At 42.9% G+C, this 20,503-nt stretch overlaps 2 protein-coding genes across 3 annotated transcripts in view; both read left to right on the top strand.

The window, feature by feature from the left end:
- cers3a (ceramide synthase 3a) overlaps positions 1-10,863 on the top strand; it is a 55,477-nt gene extending 44,614 nt beyond the window's left edge. Inside the window, exons 10-12 of one of the 2 annotated variants that reach the window (XM_034127436.1) lie at positions 5,670-5,776; positions 7,534-7,687; positions 9,536-10,863. In XM_034127436.1, the coding sequence (XP_033983327.1) occupies positions 5,670-5,776; positions 7,534-7,687; positions 9,536-9,733 (459 nt within the window). In that variant the 3' untranslated portion in view covers positions 9,734-10,863. Of the gene's footprint in view, positions 1-7; positions 232-5,669; positions 5,777-7,533; positions 7,688-9,535 lie in introns of those variants that run through there. The other variant, XM_034127445.1, reaches the window with a different exon arrangement.
- Positions 10,864-20,174: 9,311 nt separating this feature from the next.
- adamts17 (ADAM metallopeptidase with thrombospondin type 1 motif, 17) overlaps positions 20,175-20,503 on the top strand; it is a 151,127-nt gene continuing 150,798 nt past the window's right edge. The window contains 1 exon segment of the mRNA XM_034127319.1: positions 20,175-20,300. Coding sequence (XP_033983210.1) covers positions 20,243-20,300 — 58 coding nt within the window. The 5' untranslated portion in view covers positions 20,175-20,242.

Here is a 20,503-nt window from a genome sequence, read left to right as displayed (position 1 = left end):
TGTGTAGGTTTCACTGCCTCCACAGTGAAATGCGAATGCACCCTGAGCGCGTCTGCGTGATCATTGCTGCCACTGCGGTGCTGCACAACATCTGTGTGAAAAAGAGAATCCCCCTTCCGATGCAAGGAGAATTGGTACTGGAGGCGGATGAGAACCCTGTGGCTCCTGCTGGCATCCGTGAAGATATCGGTGGACGACTTACCCGCAATCACATAAACAACCTATAGCCCTGTATATTTGTAATATGAACGCTGTTTTTTTGCAATTGCATTTCAATAAGCTCCCATTGTGACCACATATTTTCATTAGGCCGCTTTATAGCCACATTTATTTAAAAAACACACACAAGAACATTAAATAACAACATTTGGAGAACTATTAACATGAAATTGAGATAAAAACAGGTACAACAAATATGATAAAAGAATGGTGAACAAATTGTCTTCTTCCGTGATTAGCTGATTCTTAAGAATTATAATTTGGAGTCTTAATTTCTCCTTCTCCAGCTCAATTTTCTCGTGTTCCGCTCTCAATTTTGCGGTCTCCACTTCCACACGAATGACCTCTTTCTCCGTCAGTTCACGCCAGTGGCGTAACTATCGACGGTGCAGCCGGTGCATTGCACCGGGGCCCAGAGCCGGCCAGGGGCCCATGCAAAAGAAAAATATATATATTTTATTTTGGGGCCCCAATGATATTTTTTGGGGCCCCAATGGCATTGACTGGTTCACGCAGTCTTCAAAGTAACCAAGCAACCTAAATTAATTTGTAATTTGTCTGTCCAATGACCTTGCTCCCTTTCATGTCATGTGATACCTTGCGTGACGAGCGAACCGTTTAATCAACATCAAAAGTTATATGTACTACATAGCTATAGCAGCAGCAAGGTCGGCAGAATTAAAACAAATGTAATAGCTTGCATTTATAATGTACAGCAAACCAAAACACAAGAGCGGTGCTTAAAAGAGAAAGGACAAGAGAGAACAAGGAGACGTAACAGCTAAACTGACAAAATTAGACCGTTTTTTTTGTCATACATCGTCCTCGAAATCGAACGCTAACGTTGGTAATGTTGACGTGCAGCGGCAGCCGGAGGCTAACGATAGCTCACCTGCCTCACCATCATCTAGCTCCACAAGTGAAGCTGTATCCGTGGCTGTGCGACCTTCTTCTCCAGCCATGAGCCAGGAGGAGAGGATGGATTTGGCTGTGCCCGGCGGTGGTCCTACAGTTCCCCCAAGGGCCCCGCCCCCAACCGATAGGGGACTCTATGGCGCTATTGAGAACCCCGACGCCAAGATCAAAGGCTATATTATAGCAACTGGTCCATGTAGGCCTACCGGCCCATTCCCCAGAGACACACATCAAGGAAACAGGTGTTTCTCCGAGATGTATTACACCACCACTACCAGAGCAGGTATCAAACTGCCACGGACATGGCTGTGTTACTCCCCCACCCTGGACTGTGCCTATTGTGAGCTGTGCTGGCTTTTCGCAGACCGAGGTGCACCGTTCTACAGTGATGCGTGGGTCAAAGGAGTTCGCGACTGGCAACATTTGTCGGCAAGGATTGACTCACATGCACAATCTGAGGTCCATGTCGGAACGTGTGTCATATGTGTTGCAGGCAAAGGATGTAGACATCCACAAAGCTGTTGGTCTCCTCCAAAACACAATCCAGGCCCTATCTGCATACCGAGATGACTTTGACCAAGTCAAACGCACCGCTCAAAATCTTGCTGAGAGATGGGGAGCGCAGAGCGAGTTCACGGAAATTCGCAAAAGAAGGATGAAACGCCACTTCGATGAACTCAGTCGAGATGAGAGGCTTAGTGATGGCGAGAGCCGTTTCAGAATTAATGTGTTCAACGCCAGCCTGGACATCATTAACAGCCAGCTGTCACAGAGGTTCACTTCTATGCGTGAAACGAACAAACTGTTCCAGGCTATCCACCCCGGGACATTGAACCGTGCGCAGGATAATGCCCTTCACCAGCACGTGCAGCGCCTCGCGGACCACTGCAGCAGGGATTTATCCCCGAGTTTCCCCGTCCAACTCCATGCATTCAGAGCCTGCTTTAAGACTGAAATAGCTAAAGAACCATCTGTGAAGGATTTGACCAAAATGCTTATTGTGGACCACAGCTCAATGGCAGCCACATTTAGCGAAGTTTGCACAGCATTGCTGTTATATCTCACCATACCTGTCACTGTTGCGACCGCAGAACGCTCATTCTCAAAGCTCAAATTGATTAAGACGTATTTAAGAAGCAGCATGGGACAAGAACGACTCAGTGGATTGGCAACACTCTCAATAGAGAACAGCAGAGCCCGGAAGTTAGACCTGAGCAGTGTTGTTGACGACTTTGCTGAGCGCAAGGCCCGCAAGACTTCTGATGAGTAGCTTTTCTCTTGTTATGGAGAGGGATCGGAGATTTAAATCTGTAGCAATGTAATTGTGACCTCTCTTATGTTGGAAAATGCGCATGGTGCGCACCTAACCTGTGTCTGTGATAACGTTTGGCCGCTGTGCCATGATGAAGAATGATTCATTCTGTGATTGTGTGATTAGTTCGCTGTGCCGTTGTTTATTGAAGCATGATTTTTTTGGAATAGTCTAATAAATATAAAATAATTGCCAGTGTTATCAGTTGCAAGTGTGTATTTGTTGTAATAATGACGACTTGATTTGAAGCCTGTGTTTGTGAGTGAGAGTGAGAGAGTGAGAGAAAGAGAGAGAGAGTGCGCGCGCTCCAGGAATAATGCAGAATAGGCCCAATCACAACCTTGTTACGCCACTGGTTCACGCTGTAGCTCAGTCAAATCCCTTTTCCTTTTTCGGGGTGTGGCCATTTGGGATTCCCCTTGAGTCATCGCTGATGCTGTGGGTGAGGGACTTCCCTCTTCTCTGTGGTCCTCTGAGTCTGTAAAATTGCAAGTTAATGTCAGTTACTGTCAGTTATTGTCAGTTACTATCAACTGCCGCGATTGCTAATTGTTATCTTGCTAGCCGTGATGTCTCACGGGGGTAATGTTTATATAGATAATGTAGGGTGATGTTACTCTATTAATGACTTACCACTTATAGTGACAGCTGACACGTCTGCGTCAACCTCTTCAAATGTTGAGGTTGATGGCTCAGAGCTGTCGATCCCATTCAACCCCGTGAAAGTGGGGGAATCCTCTCCAAAGATAGCTATAATTATATCGCTATATGGTCAGGCTTTTGGTGCAGGGCCTCTGCCGGTCGGAGGGTCTTTGAGAACCGAAGCATCTTTCTTGGCTCTAGATAGTAGGTCCTTCCACTTTTTCCTACACTCTTCCACCGTCCGTATCCCTCCATCACCCAAGTCATTTATCGCACCAGTGATCGACTTCCAGGCTGCGAGTTTGTGTTCGTTTGTCATAGTGTTATTAAATTTGGCAGTTAGCTAATTATTATGCTCTGCATATATTTCAATTAATGTTCTAATCTCTCTATCAGTAAAATTGTTTTTTCTCTTCTTTTGGTTTCCGTTATCCATGACTTCGTTATCCAATTCTTAGCTTGCTCTGAATGGAGGAGTTTGAGTGTTAACTTATGTAGACGTGTGTTGCTTGGCAACAATTACTGTTTTGCGTGTATTCACGTGGACGCGCATCTTAAGACCAGGCGCAGCTACGACCGAGACTAGTCAGGCTTGGTGCACTGTAAATTCGAATCACTAAGTCGGACGTAGCTAAGCCCGACGTTAGAGTTAAGCCCTACTTTTTTACGCCCAGCTGGTGCACTCCACTCAGGGTCTGTGGTCGTTTAATCCTGTGGTCCTTGTTTTCTTGGGAACCGGGATGATGGTGGACGATTTGAAGCATGCTGGAACGTGGCATTTCTCCAGTGAGGTGTTAAAGATGTCTGTAAACACCGGAGACAGCTGATCGGCAGTGCTTCAGAGTGGATGGGGAGACATTGTCAGGGCCAGCAGCTTTTCTGGTACTGAGTCTCCTAAAAAGTCTGTTTACATCTTTCTCATTGATAGAGAGAGTATCTGATGTGTCGGGGGAGGGCAGTGGTGTGGGAAAGTGGGACACTGAAAGGGGGGGGGGGGGGCATGGAGGTTTGAGACTGAGGCCCCGTCCACACGGACACGAAACGGGTGGCATCCGCTATAGTTCTTTATCGTCATAGCTTCGCCTCTCCGCACCTCTCCTGCTCACCCCCGCGTCACCCGCGTCATTGCTGATGTGTTTCGCCAACAACAACAACAATGGCGGATCACAGGGTTGCGTTCGTGCTCCAGACGCTACTGACCATGATACAGATTTTAGTGCAACATCTACAGCTCCTCTACCACAACCATCAGCAACAAGTGGAGCAGCCTTCCTCGACATTGAGAAACACCCTGAGGCTTTTGGCTTGTAGTTTGTGATCTGTCTTAGTCCACGCCAGACAGAAGCAGAATCGTTTGCTGAGAACTGGTGTTGGAGCTTCTCAGAGTATTGTCGTTTAGCATCTCTCACCGCCTTGCTAAAGACGTACTTCAACTCTCTAAAACGTGCCTTATCGCCACTCCTAAACGCCTCCTCCTTTTGCAATCTAAGCTGTTTCAGTTTTGCTGTGAACCAGGGCTTGTTGTTGTTGAAACTCACCCTGGTGCGTGTTGGTACACAGCTGTCCTCACAGAAGCTGATGTATGACGTCACAGCCTCTGTATATTCATCCAGACTTTGAGTAGCAGTCCTAAACATGTCCCAGTCAGTACAGTCCAAACACGCCTGAAGTTCCTCCTTAGCTTTACTGCTCCACTGCCTGAATGTCCTCACTACAGGTTTGAGTTTCTGCCTGCATGCAGGAATCAGGTGGACCATGGTGTGGTCAGAGTGGCCCAATGCAGCGCGGGGGAAGGCGTGATAGGCTCCCTTGATGGTGGTCTAACAGTGATCCAAAATATTCCACTCTCTGGTGGGGCATTTCATAAACTGTTTGTATTTTGGGAGTTCGTGGCTGAGGTTGCCTTTGTTAAAGTCACCAAGAACAATAACTAGGCAGTCCGGATAAGTCCTCTCCACACACAGTATCTGGTCGGCGAGTGGGCGCTGCGCCTCCTGCACGTTCGCATGCGGTGGGATGTACACACCGAACAGAATGAATGAAGAAAACTCCCGGGGGGAATAGAAGGGTTAGCAGTTGATGATAAACGTTTCCAGAGTGGGAGAACAGTGCTGCAGAATCACTGTCACATCGTTGCACCAGCCACTGTTAGTGTAAACACATATTCCTCCACCTTTTGATTTGCCGGAGAGCTCCGTGTCTCGATCCGCTCTGAACAGCTGGAAGCCTGGAAGCTGCAGCGCTGAGTCTGGGATCGATCCACACAGCCAGGTCTCAGTGAAGCACAAAACACAAGATGAAGAAAAGTCTCTGTTTCTACTAACCAGTAGCTGAAGCTCGTCCAGTTTGTTTTTGATGGAACGCACATTAGAGAGAAATATTCCGGGTAGCCCCATAGTACTCACCTTGCTAACTGGATGGCTTGCAACACCCATCCCTCACCTCACTCTCCAAATAATGACTTCCTGATTCTCTATATATTGGTGTTTGCAGAATCATTGTAGAACATACAAAGAAATTCATTTCAAAGTGTGTTTTAATCAGTGGTGTACTAACAATACAAATTTTTTTTTTTGTCTAGTCTGCGAAAGTATTCAACTATGCCAAATGGGAGAAAACCTGCCAAAGTATTTTCGTTGTGTTTGCCATCGTGTTTATGGTAACACGCCTGATCATCTTCCCATTCTGGTAAGTTCATAAATGAGGTGTGTGTGTTTGTCTGTGAGAGAGATGTGTATACTGTATGTGTATGTGGACCCCGTCTGAACACCATCCAACCACTCTAATCTCATCATGTAGCTTCATACATGTTTTGCCTTAAGGAAAAGGAAACATTTACATATACATGACCCATTCATAATGTTTGCCTTAAAGGTGGGGTAGGTAAGTTTGAGAAACCGGCTCGAGATACACTTTTTGTTATATTCCATGGAATGCTCTTAACATCCCGATAGCAATGAATATCTTAAGTGCTTTGACAAAAAATCCATAACAAAATGTCATCTGAGGAAGCTGTAATACTGTAAAAAGCACGACCAATCATTTTAGCCGGCCCGGCTAAAATAACTGGATGGCCTACCTGCCTGTCAGCCTTCCATCTGGGCACAAACTTATCTCGTGCCCTCATTGGTCATGTGCGCGTTCGTGTGTGTTGGAGGAGGGGCAGATTTTGTGGCAGATTTTCTCCGGTTGTGTATTTTCAAATTGTAGCGATCTCGAGCCGGTTTCTCAAACTTACCTACCCTACCTTTAATTATATCATGATTATTGTTTATTGGTCTGAGAAGGATAATCAGATTTTTCAACTGTCAAGATAATGTTAAGAGGTGTATAATTCAGAGAAATCAGATACCAGTCAAATAGATCCAGCATTGTGTATCCTTTGATGGCCTTGGTGATACAGCGAGCTAACCAGTGTGCAGTGATGACGTATTTTTGTTGGCTGACCCTGAAGTAAGCATCACAAAGGCTTCCTCCACAAAAAGCAATGAGATTTTTCCATTGGATTTGGGTATATTGCAGAAAATAACATTATGTTCAGCAGGATAATCTCCATATATTAACATGATCACTTTTTAGGAAAGTTAAGCACAAATGTAATGTCCAGAAGTGAAACGCTAACGTTAGGCTATAAACAAAGTACAGCACGGTCACATGACTTCACGTCACCACCGCTAAGCTAAAGGTGGCTAATGTTGGGCGTAATTTTGTCACTTGTTAGCATCCGCCGTTTTTAAGACACATAGAAGCTTTAGACATTCGTCAGTGGGGTATTTAATGACGTATTCATGTTCTAGAAAAACATGAAAATCTCTTCAGCTTGTGATAACCACATATTTTATTGAGGGAAGCTAACTGAAAACAAGTTATGAAATCAGTTGATTTTGAAATGAGGGAACTGGATATGGTGAAAATGCTGAGTAATTTCCAGGTTTAAGAACTCATTCCTGCACAGCTCTTTTACTAAAGGCAGGAGCAGATTCCCCCGTCATGATACAGCAGCTGCCTCGCCCTCCTGGCTGCTGCTGACCCAACAGCTTGTCAACATTGGAAACAAAGAAGTACTCTTTATCTGATACTACCTTCAGGAACGCCTTGCTCAGGTGTGCTGGTGGCCTAGACAGCTGAGTCATGACTATAAAAAACGCAACATCCCTCGTTTTTACACATTACAAGTTGATGAGGTTTAGTTAACACTGCTCTAAAATGTATAAAAGACAACTTATGTTTAAAAAAGACCAAAGGGGAAGGTAGGTGAAGGAATGTTTTATATCCATGGCCTCCATTTGGTCATTATCCAAGCGATCCAAACCCTATCTGCTCAGTTAAAAGTGCAACATTTCATTTGCACCCATCGAATGTACATCAGAATGTAATACACAGTACACAGGAGTAAACCCTGGGTAAAGTAGTATTTGGCTTGTTTCTCCTCTGCTGTGTTCTAGGCTGATCCACTGTACCTGGGTCTACCCTGTTCTCCACTACCCCGCCTTCTTTGGATACTACTTCTTCAACGTGATGCTGGTGGTGCTTCTCTGTCTGCACATATTCTGGGCCTACCTCATTCTCCACATGATCAAAAAGTTCATGTTTGGCAATGTAAGTGTTCTCATTGAGAAGTATTTTTCCAAACCTGTTTTAATTATGTTGTATTGCAAAGCATCTAAACATAAACCCTCCCTCATCAGACTGGATGATTTGACCATGTTTCATGATCTCCTTAGGATATTTTTGAAATAATTCAAGATAACATTGCCACCCTTAAGTTGACTTTATAGTTGCCTGATGCTCCACTATAGATACTTACTGTATGGCAGAGTGATTGTGGGCTTTACACGGCCTTATACAACTGGAGTTACATGTAGATCATTTAAAGTGTTCATTGTAAGTTCTACAGTGTAGTGACTGCATTAGATGTGTTTTACTGGAAATTAGTTTACAATAGTCTTTTTCTTTTACATTCCTCATGCTGTCTTCACTCAGGACATAGCCTCCATTATCAGATACTTGTAGGAAATTATCTTAGCTGGCCAATCCCTGTTCTCATCATCAAGCCTACAACCAACAACAAAGTATAAATCCTGCTTAACCCTGAATATAAGACGTTTTTTTGACCCCTCCATCAACCATGACCCCTAACCTCCTATGTGGACTTTATCGCTTAGAACACGCTGCTTGTGTAAATACATTAAACGGACCTTCCATACTTCTTATAGTCACCAGCACGTCAGGTGGTCCCATGTTGATTTTGAAGATGTTAACACCAGGAGAAGCCCACAGCATCAGTGGTTTGTTCTAGTTGCTGAAGCAGCATCTGTTAACCTTTATCTGAGACGGACCTCTCACAGCCATGTGACTCAGGAGCGCCAGGGCACATGGCGAGATTAAATCAATCAAAACTCTTCATTCATCTCAGGGGGAAATTAGGTTTTGTGGCAGGTTCACCAAATTAGAATAACATAAATACATTTTTATATAAACATATAGAGCTTCACGATTCTCTACACTGGGGTTTGTGCTAGCAAATAATAGATGGGTACTAAAACACTTCAAGCTACTCACTTCTCTGGCTTTTTTACTAGAAAATCCTCGAAAATGTGTTGAACGATGTGTTAATTAGTATTTTTATTTGAATTTTTTTCCGTAAAATATTTGGCAATTGTGAGTTGCCCAATTATTTGATGACCGGTGTTAAAAGAAGTACTCAGATATACAAGTTAAAGTCCTGTTTTCAAAATTGTATGTAAAGTAAGTAAAAGTACAAAAGTATTGGCATCAAAATATACTTAGGTACAAAAAGGTAAAAGTACTTATTCTACACAATGGCCTATTTCAGAAAAATATACAGAACAGAAGTCTAATTATTATCAGTTACTGTATGAGTATATTATTACTCTTTATGCAGAATGGATCTTTTCACCTTATTATGTTAGGGTTTTTATTTGATCCTGTTTTTATTCATGTACGAGCATTTTAGTAGTAGTTTGTCAAAGTTATCTAAATGAAGATGATTGACATACTGTGTAGATAGGTAGAACTGCATTTTACTTTAGCAGCATATCATGTGTTTTTATAGGTATGTATAAAAGTATAACTGTGAGTGTTAAATACATGTGGTGGAGTAAAAAGGATGATGTCTACCTCAGAAATGTAGTGGAGTAGAAGTATAAAGTACCATTAACTGGAAGTACTCAAATAAAGTACAAGTATGTCAAAAAAGTACTAAAGTACAATACTTGAATTAATATACTTACCACCAGTCGTGATAACTGATATTGGACGGGGAGCATTTTAACTCTGAAGGCAGTCAACAGACTGTAGTAAATGAATATATATATTGTACTCAGATAACCCATAGCTCGGTTCTCTGCAGCTCAGGTTCCTAATCTTCCCTCTATATGTGCTTTTTAAAATCTATTTTCTGTTTTTCTACTGCTTATGTCACAGCTGACCCGTGATGAGAGGAGTGACTTTGAGGAGGAAGAGGAAGATGAGGAGGAGGAGAGCAGCCTGACAGAGGATGAAGGAGAGCAACAGCACAAGCTGGGCAATGGTTTTTCAGTCAGTGAGACGGAGGAGAAGAACAGAGGCTTTGGGTGCATGTCTCCTCCAGAGAACATGTGCCGCTCCAAAACTGTGTGCTGAATAAGCAAAACAAGATGTATTCCTTCAGTTGCAGGAACTAAACTCACAGTGAATATGTTCAGAGAAAACCCCCCCCATGCTGTCAGTGGCAGCGCTTCACTGTCATTCACAGAGACCAACAAACCTAACAAGCAAACAAAGGACACACTCATCACCACGTTCATATGTTTGTGAAGTGCAGAGCTGGTGGGGGGCACCACCAGCTGCTCGACCTCACTGGGTCATCAATCAAGACTTTAATTGCCCCCCCCAGCCCGCTGAATTAGCACGCACCGCTTATGCTCACCGGTAGATGAATGGGATCCAGTGAGATAATGGAGGTGGAGGTGGGGTTGGCAAAGTACTGTATGTAGCTGTGCTCACCTTCATAGACCCACTGAACTCTTTGTGTATACAAGTTTTGTATTTTAATCTACTGTCCAACTTTGACTTTACATGATAAATCACACCATCGTGTTGTGCATGCAGTAATTCCCATAGATAACAACATGTGATGTTTGGAAACATCTAGGCAGCAATGACTTTGACTTTCATTCATCTAAAGCACTGAGCCCAACCGGAGGGTCCCGACCCCACCCAAGGCTCAGAAAACCTTCTTGGGGTTAAAAAAGGTCTCCTTGGTTTTAGTCTTGGTCAGACAACGTTTTATAAAAATATACAGTCAACATTTTATTCATTTCTGTGAACAAAAATGTAAAGTAAACTACAAAAATGGGAGCTTCTGATATAATAATCCAAAAAGTTAAATGAACTGAGTCTCCTCCAGCATAAGACATGTTTTGTAGTTTAAATACCAAAAGACCAGCAAGACAACATATCTCTACACAGGAAATAATCTGCTTCAAATGAATCCATATCGCTCGTTAGGGGTTTATTTTGCAACAGAACTGATGGATGGTTGACAGCACATCAGAGACTGAACAGAGGACATGAGTTTTATGATTATAAAAGGAGTTGCCTCACATCCCTGATGCTGTGCCAATGCATTTTAGGAAGTATTTGTTGCTGCCGTTCACTTGGAGAAAACCAGCACAGAAAAGTGGTGGTAATAATGATTAATAATGTATTTTAAAGGGGACCTATCATGCAAAATGCACTTTTGTACGTCTTTTCTACATGAATATGTGTCCCCGGTGTTCCAGGGAACTCACCAAGTGTCAGAAAACACAACCCTCTCTATTTTCCTCCATACCCAAATCTCTAAAAAAGGGGCTGCAACGGATTTGATGAAAACTGATCCAGATTTGAACACTGTCCTGACGTCAGGACGGTGGCGCTACGGCTATTGGGCCAACTCCACCAATCAGGAGGAGACAGCCACGGCCATTGCCGTTCGAAAGCGCTGGAGACGCTGTAGTACATATGCCAGGCCAGTAGATGGTGCTGTTGCTCACTGAATCTGCCCTTGCAGAGCAGAGCTAAAAAAAAGTGCAAATAGAGCGAAATGAGGCATGGCTAAAATGCATGATCTGTTTGGTATTTTGAAAACAGAAACGTATAAATATACCTTATATAGGTATGGCCCTACAATATATCATTTAAATATACCATGATAGGTCCACCGTTTATCTAGGCCCTTTTTGTTTTGTTTTATGTATATATGTCACACTGTGAGACTGCGGGAAACGGTATCTCGAGATTTCTGGATGTATAACACATGTAGTAATTTTGACAATAAAGCTGACTTTGACTTTGACTTTGATTTTTATTGAGTTTATTAAGGTACTCAGAGACACTTTACATGTACTGGTTAAAATGAATTTAAAATAACACATTTAATATATGATAACCTATAATTACACATTAAAAAGCACTTATGAAAAGGTGACTTATGCTTAGCGATTTGAACATGGACAGATTGGTGCAGTCTTTGTGTTTTATAATAAAAGACTAATGCGCCATTATTTCTGTAACATTTAAAAAATGTTTAAGGAAGACAGAGAATCATGGAGCAGTTTGAAATTGACGTGTCTTTTTTTTACAGTCAGAACATGTGAAAGGAACATTTGTGTAATTGTATGATACAGCAACACAACTGTAAAAAAAGACCTGCTAAGTAAAATATTTTTTCTGAGCTATTTTTTAATTTTTCCTATGATTTCCTGTTGAAAGTCTTCAACAGGGCAGTAATACCTCTACTGCCCACAAGATGGGGATGCTCCGCCTGCTCTCTGCTCTGATCTCTCTGCAGAGAGCACAGGTCTTACCTGCAGGAGGAAAGACCCCCATTTTTTTAATATTTCATAACTACTTTATTATGACAGTTATGATAAGGTAAACTGTGCATGTTCAACACACTCTCACTCCATAAACGTCCAGCAGCGACGCTTGGTCAGGGTCCCGAGGCGTGCAGTTGGGACGCTCCTAGGCTCCTTCAGCTTCATAAACAGACGCAAATAGCTTTCAACTGATTGCAACGTATTCCCATCTGCGGCGGGATTTGACGCTCATGGAAGCACGGCATTCTTTGTGTCGGAGGCTGTTAAAGGCAATGTGAGCGTCCATTCCCATTGGATAACGGAGAATTGTACACCCGGAAGTAAGTATTCCCCTTACTGTCGATTGATTTGACAGTGATATCTCCACTACTCATCAACTCAAAAACACCAGATTATCCTTGTTAATTAAACGACATTGATAGGTTTTAGTGTGTGTACAATGCTTTTGTCACGTTTTCCCCTTCAATTCTGAGAAACAAGTCGTTTTCTATGAGTTTTGGATGGCTGAAGACATTACATTACCCACAATCCTCTGTAGCAACCATAGAAAAAATTAAATAATACATTATTCCGAGTGTGCTTGCTTTTCTCTTTGAAAGTCATCACATAACGGCATTGTAATACACGTTTCGGCTGCATTAAATATGACATATCTGCCGTAGTTAACTCTGCCCTGATGACAAGACTTCTAGACAAACAGGAACTGCCGCCAAAACTGAAAACTTGACGTGGATCATAAATATATCAGCAATTAAACAACATCTTACATTTCTTTTCACACAATACGTCTCCTTGCAGTATCAACACTAATTCGGCTGACTTTTATATTTGATCCAATTGGTAGATAGGTTGTATTTACGCCATAACGGTGCACAGCTGATAGAAAGGGACACCTACTGGTTAAAGCATGTTATTGCATTTTATAATTTTATTATTAGATATTAATAGGATCCCTATAAAGTATATTCTTTACTCGTCGTTATTCTCTACTAATAGTTCATTAAAGACTGTATATAATGACTATTTTGCAAAACTGGACAAATCTCTGCCTACATTCACTCAGTATGTGAAATGCCCCACCAGGGGAAATAATACACTGGATCTTTTATATGCTAATACCAAGGATGCATATTGTGCCACTGCCCTCCCCCTCTGGGCAGATCTGACCACAACCTCGTCTTCTTGGCTCCTAAGTATGCCCCTCTGGTGCAGAGGCAGCCTGTATCCACCAGGACTGTGAGGAAATGGACTCCAGAGGCTAATGAGGCTCTACAGGACTGCTTCGAGACCACTGACTGGGACGTGCTCTGTGTGCCACATGTGCCCCTTTCACACCGGCGCTTTTCCAGCTCCGGCTCGGAGCTGGAGCTGGAAAAGCGCCGGTTTTTCCTGTTCACACTGCAGCGGCGCCGCGTCATAGCTAGATAGGTGGGGAGAGGCGGGGCTATTGCGTCGTCATTATCAGAAAAGGATGACCGTATAGGCTACCACACGGCCCCGTTGGACCCCCCAGAGCGCTCCGTTCCCAGATCTATCCACCTTTGGACCCGTTGTCGTTTGCAGGGTCCGTTTCTATCGTTCCGTTACGGCGTCGTGTGGCAAAAAGGGCTATACGCAAGAGAAATATGCGGATACAGTACAACCCGTTTTCGTTCCCGTGGGGCCTGGGCCTCAACCTGTACTCACATCCATAACATGGGGGATTCACAGAGGAAATATTGAAGCAGGAGTCAGCACACCTAGGCTATTATATTACTATTTTGCTTTTTAATACTTGTTTGTACATAATTAGTTTCCCCTGAACATATAACATACGAATGGCTAAATCAATTAGTGTGTGTGTGTGTGTGTGTGTGTGTGTGTGTGTGTGTGTGTGTGTGTGTGTGTGTGTGTGTGTGTGTGTGTGTGTGTGTGTGTGTGTGTGTGTGTGTGTGCGCGCCCAGTGTTACCTCACTATTTGGCATTATGGTTCTCATATGTAAGAAAAGCTTTGGCATTGCTGAAAATGAAAGTTTACCTCATCATTTCAGAGACGCAGGAGTGAATATGTATGGACAATTTTACTTTATGTTTTATGTTATACCATTGTAGAGTGGGTTTTCCACAAATCAATCTTTGTATGTGTGTGTTTTCTTATTTTTTAGGAATATTCACTCCTGCGTCTCTGATATGATGAGGTAAACTTTAAAGTGGACCTATCATGCTATATTTGAATAATATAGTGTAGGACCATACCTATTTAAGGCATATTTATACTTTTTCTTTTTCAAAATACCAAACAGATCATGCATTTTAGCCATGCCTCATTTTGCTGAATTTGCACTTTTTAGATCTGTTTTGGCAAGGGCAGATTCAGTGAGAACAGCACCACCTACAGGCCTGGCATATGTACTACAGCGTCTCCAGCGCTTTCGAACGGCAATGGCCGTGGCTGTCTCCTCCTGATTGGTGGAGTTGGCCCAATAGCCGTAGCGCCACTGTCCTGACGTCAGGACAGTGTTCAAATCTGGATCAGTTTTTATCAGATCCGTTGCAGCCCCTTTTTTAGAGATTTGGGTATGGAGGAAAATAGAGAGGGTTGTGTTTTCTGACACTTGGTGAGTTCCCTGGAACACCGGGGACACATATTCATGTATACAAGACGTACAAAAGTGCATTTTGCATGATAGGTCCCCTTTAATTTTCAGCAATGCCAAAGCTTTTCTTACATAGAAACATAATGCCAAATAGTGAGGTAATACTGGGCACACACACACACACACACACACACACACACACACACACACACACACACACACACACACACACACACACACACACACACGCTAGCTAGCTGCGCTAACGGATATAATGAGCTGTTTCAACAACAAGGTGGAGGTGCTGTCAGACTGAGAGAGATAACTACAGCTCAGCTGAGGTAAAGGACTCTCTGAGTCTTTAGATAGTTAACTTAGTCTAAGTTATCTCTGTGGGTCTCAAACGATTTGGTCACTATTTATGTAAACACATATTTCCATTTGAGGGGGGAGTGATTAGTAAAATATGCATGAATAATAAAAAATAAATGTTAACTAGGTGAAAAAAGGTAAGATAAACTTTTAAAACTAGTCTTTGCTGCTGCCTCAAAGAGGAGCAGGAGGGAGAGGGGAGAGAGGAGCAGGGGGGAGAGGAGCAGGGGGAGAGGGGGGAGGCAGGGGGAGAGGGGGGAGACGGGTGAGGCTGGTTCAGGAGCCCGGACACACTCACAACTATAAATGAACCAAAAACAAATAAATAAACAAGTTTCAATGTTTTTTCATATTGGATATGGTATATTATATGTTATTGGTTATGGCAACGGCCCTAGACATTTTGGTGCCCTAGGCGAGATTATGATGTGGTGTATGAACATGTTTTAATTGGGGGGTGGACGTCACATCCTCTAGGGGGGTCCGGGGGTATGCCCCCCCGGAAAGATTTGTTTTAACATTTTAAAGTAAAATGCTTCAATCTGGTGCACTTTGAGCAGAATTACTAGAGACTAGATCTAGGGGGTACAACTCTAAACACCCATATGAAAAAGATCGGTTTACATTTTAATAATCAAATAAGTATGTGAACATAACCAATAACCTACCATAGCCAATAACAAATAAATGTAACGTATTATTTTTTTGTTTTTGTTTTTCATTCATATCTTATTTTACCTAGTTAATATTTATTTATTCATGCATATTTTTTAATATCTCCAGTTTTAAACAATGTTTTTGGTTTACTGTTTATACATTGGAATGATTTCAAACCTTTTTTTATTTATCCCAATAATTATAAAGGTGTGCCTTGGAAATATGTGTTTACATAAATTGTGACCAAACCGTTTGAGACCCACTGAGATAACTTAGACTAAAGTGAACTATCTAAACCCTCAGAGTCCTTTACCTCACTGAGCTGTAGTTATCAGCCTCAATCCAACAACAATCCGCGGTACCAATGCGCGCCCTCTCTCTCTCTCTCTCTTGCTCGCTCGGAGGCTCGCTCGCACTTTGGCTGTGAGCTGCGGGCGCCAGATTTCATTTCATTTCAAACCTTTATTTAACCAGATTGTCCCTTGAGATCATAGATCTCTTTTTCAAGGGAGACCTGCAGCAATTAGGTTCCACATGAAACAACATAAAACAATAGAGGATATCATACAACATATTTACAAGCTACATTTACATACTTATCAACATTTACAAATACCCATAGTTTCAATGAGCATTTCATTTAGCCTAGCTTTAAAAACATTCAGAGGAATAAAATTGCTCAGTTTCAATTTTAGCTGTAGACTGTTCCAAGCAAGTGGCGCTGCGCACATAAAAGCTGTCTTACCTAAGACAGTCCTTGCTCTTGGCACATCTAACAAGACTACATCATGCGATCTCAGACAATAGCTACCTGCAACTCTCTGTGTTATCAGTGAACAGATGTAATACGGGAGTTTACCCAACATAGCTTTATAAATAAACGTGTACCAATGACTGAGCCTCCGTACAGTAAGTGATGGCAAACCTGCCTTGGTATACAGTGTACAGTGATGTGTAAGTGCTTTACAATTTGTGACAAATCTCAGTCAACGTCCCCTACTTTCATCACTTACAGCGCACATCGTACAGGGCAAATGCAAAATGTTGCCGGCCCGGGGTGCAAAGGGTGTTTACTTTATTCAATTATTAATGTAAATGTCAAGGGCAGAAAATTAGGCAGAATAAAAATTAAAAATTAATTAATTTCTTTTCTTTTTTTATTATTATTTTTTTTCTCCCAGCGCAGCACCCCTCCAGATCTGGCGCCCCAGGCGACTGGCTAGTTCGCCAGTGCCTAGTGCCGGCCCTGGGTTATGGCCATGTTCTTATGATTGTATGGTTATTTAAAGGTGGGGTAGGTCATTTTGGAGAAACCAGCTCGAGTGCGCTAGAATTTGAAAATACACAGCAGGAAAAAATCTGCCACTTCCTTACAGAGCCCCTCCTCCAACACACACAAACGTGCACATGACCAATGAGGGCACGAGATAAGTTTGTGCACAGATGGAAGGCTGACAGGCAGGTAGGCCATCCAGTTATTTTAGCCGGGCCGGCTAAAATGATTGGTCGTGCTTTTTACAGTACTACGGCTTCCACAGATGAAATTTTGTTATGGATTTTTTGTCAAAGCACTTAAGATATTCATTGCTATCGGGATGTTAAGAGCATTCCATGGAATATAACAAAAAGTGTATCTCGAGCCGGTTTCTCAAACTTACCTACCCCACCTTTAAATGTATACAGTTCTGTTTCATATGGGTGTTTCCATAGATCTAGTCTCTTTATTTTCCCCTCAAAATGCACCAGATTGATGCATTTAACTTCAAAATAAAAAAAATATATCTTACTGGGGGAGCATGCCCCCGGACCCCCCCTAGAGGATTTGAGGTCCACCCCCACTTAAAATATGTTCACATGGATAGATTCCTAAATAGATTTTCACATTTTTTAAAATAGTAACCCATGTCCATATGTTTATTCTGGGGTAGTAGATTTAAACTATAGGGCTATCACTATGGGCAGCAACACTGTAAATATTGACAAATAAATCCAGCAAAATGGCACAAAAGAAAACTGGTAGTGGCCTGGCTGGGTGTGTAATTCCCGGCCTGACTTATTGTCCCAGTCCGGCCCTGCACACACACACACACACAGGGCCAGCCCGTTGCACTGGCGTTATAGATGTTTGCCGAGGGCGCCAGATCTGGGAAGGCGCTGCTCTGGCAGCTCTGGGAGGGTAAAAAACATTTTTGACCGTTGGTGCTCATCCTAATTTTCGGCCTTGATGTAACAATATTCATAATTAAGTAAATGTAACACCCTTTTCACCCCGGTTACACTTCATTTGCCCTGTACGATGGGCGCTGTAAGTGATACAAATGGGGGATGTTGGCTTATCAGGTGCCCGCAACTCACAGCCAAAGTGCGAGTGAGCGTGGGAGCGAGCGAGGGAGAGAGGGAGGGCGCACCGGTACCGTCGCTGTTGTTATTAGAATCTGGTGCTAGCTGCTCTAACGGAAGAAGAAGATGTTTCTACAATAACGTGGAGGGAGAGTCCTCTCCAGTCAGACTGAGAGGCTGATAACTACAGCTCAGTGAGGTAAAGGACTCTAGATCAGGGGTGGGGAACCTCCGGCCTCCGGGCCGTATACGGACCGCGAGACCATTTGGTACGGCCCTCGAGGTAATTTATAAACACACGCAAAAATGATTTGTTTTAAAGAAATCTAGACCGCAAAATAATTAGACAAGCGAGTGCCTGTTTTTCCTGGCCAAGGTCAGGGTCCTTGAACACAACACGAGCCTAACGTGTCATCGTCTGGTATATGTCTCGTCTGACAGGGGTGTAGTTCTGATGGAGAGCACCAGAATGCCGCTCCGGGCCGGGACTTCACAAATTGCAGTACCCATAAGGAGCCGTACACATGCCGCAGTTTTTGCGTGGCTGTGTCTTTAGTTGAAAGCCCAGTGGCGATCTGCTCATCTGTCATACTGATCATACAGTCAATAACTTTGTTGTTATTAGCCTCTGGCTAGCTAGCTATGCTAACGAATATAAGAAGCTTTTTCTCCAACCAGTGAGGTAAAGGCGAATCTTTATATGATCATTATAGTTATAAAAAAATAAGAGAATAAAGTAAACAGGTATAAAATACTATATGACAGTAAAAAAAAGTTGTTATTAATAAACAAGAATACAGTTTGAAAGGGGAGTGATTTGTAAAATATCCATAAAAAAAAAGAAAATCTGTTTACAGTTCTGTTTCATATGGATGTTGAGAGATGTATCCATAGATCTCTTCATGTTGCTCTCAAAGTGCACCAGATTGATGCTTTTAACTTCAATATTTAAGCATGCCCCCCGGACCCCCCTAGAGGAGGTTAGGTCCACCCCCCACTTAAATCATGTTCGCATGGATAGGAAACTAAATACATTTGCACACATCTTGTGTCCATATCTTTCTGTTTTGGTGGTCATGCTACACCCTGCACGTGCATGCATGCGCGAGACATGGTAAGATATCTGGATTAAGAGGTTGCTTTTTCTTTGCACAGCATGAAAGAAAGGCCAAATGAATGGGCTGTGATTTTAGTTTTTTTAAGCAGACGTTGAGTTCAATAATTTGTACGGCCCTTTGATGTTGTAAAAATGTAAATGGCCCTTGAGAGGAAAAAGGTTCCCCACCCCTGGTTTAGATAGTTAACTTTAGTCTAAGTTATCTCAGTGGGTCTCAAAAGTTTTGATCACAATTTAAGTAAACACATATTTCCAAGGCACTCCTTTATAATTATTGGGATAAACAGGTTTGAAATCATTTCAATGTATACTATAGGACAGTAAACCAAAAATATCGTTTAAAACTGGAGAGATAAAAAAATATGCATAGATAAATAAATGTTATAACTAGGTAAAATAAGATATAACAAAATAAAATAAGTTACATTTATTTGTTATTGGCTATGGTAGGTTATAGATGGGCCTACGTCACTTCCGGGCGAAAATTACGGCCCCGCCCACTTTTGGGGGAAAACGCTGTCATTTGAATGGCGGTCAATACAAATACTGAAGTCTTTGCCAATCCGATCAGAAATGTAAGAAAACCGTGGATTTTTGGATCTTCAAAGAGCCCGATTACGATGGCCAGTCAGGCAAACAATTACATTAAATCATTTGAAATCGACGATCGGCCTCGATATATGGTTAAATATACGCCAGCTAAAATCTCGCCTAGGGCAGCAAATTGTCTAGAGCCGGCCCTGCACACACACGCACACACACACACACACACACACACACACACACACACACACACACACCACACACACACACACACACACACGCACGCACGCACGCACACACACACACACACACACACACACACACACACACACACACACACACACACACACACACACACACACACACACGCTAAAAGTTAATTCTCCGAACTTTCTTTCTCCACTTGAAACCACGTGTAGGGTTTCAACCTCAAACAGTGACGGACAGCTTCACTGACCAATGAAAACGAAGGATATCTCAGCCTCCCTCGGCTCAGGGTCTTATGGAACCAATGGCGCAGCAGCAGAGGCGGGGCCTGTCGGAGGAGGCGTGTCCTGCAGCACAGACACCCTCCAGCCGGGGTTACTGCAACTTCTCCAGCTTAGGGAAACTGCGCCGTCCGCTACAGTCCCCTTAACACCACCCGCCACCTCTTCTCCTTTATTCTACCCTGCTTTGCTTTACCATGCATAACAGCCTTGTTCCCCATGTGCTCCTCTCTCTTCTCTGCATCGGATTGAGTGGTAAGTACTGACTTCGAACTCTTTACGTAGGAGCTGTGAGTGTGTACGCCTATTTCTCTTAGATATAGGTCATGACTAGAGCAATCCTATTCCTCCCTCTAACAGTGTTACTAAAGAGCAGTTGTATGAAGTTGCCTCCTCCTGTCTGCTTGTTAGATCCCCACCATGGGAGTGCAGTTTCAGCAGATTGTTAGTGGAGCTGC

The sequence above is a fragment of the Trematomus bernacchii genome, unplaced genomic scaffold (assembly GCF_902827165.1).
Source record: "Trematomus bernacchii unplaced genomic scaffold, fTreBer1.1, whole genome shotgun sequence".
Lineage (NCBI taxonomy): Eukaryota > Metazoa > Chordata > Actinopteri > Perciformes > Nototheniidae > Trematomus > Trematomus bernacchii.
The sequence above is the reverse complement of the archived record's forward strand: the minus strand, read 5'-3'. Positions and strand labels throughout refer to the sequence as shown.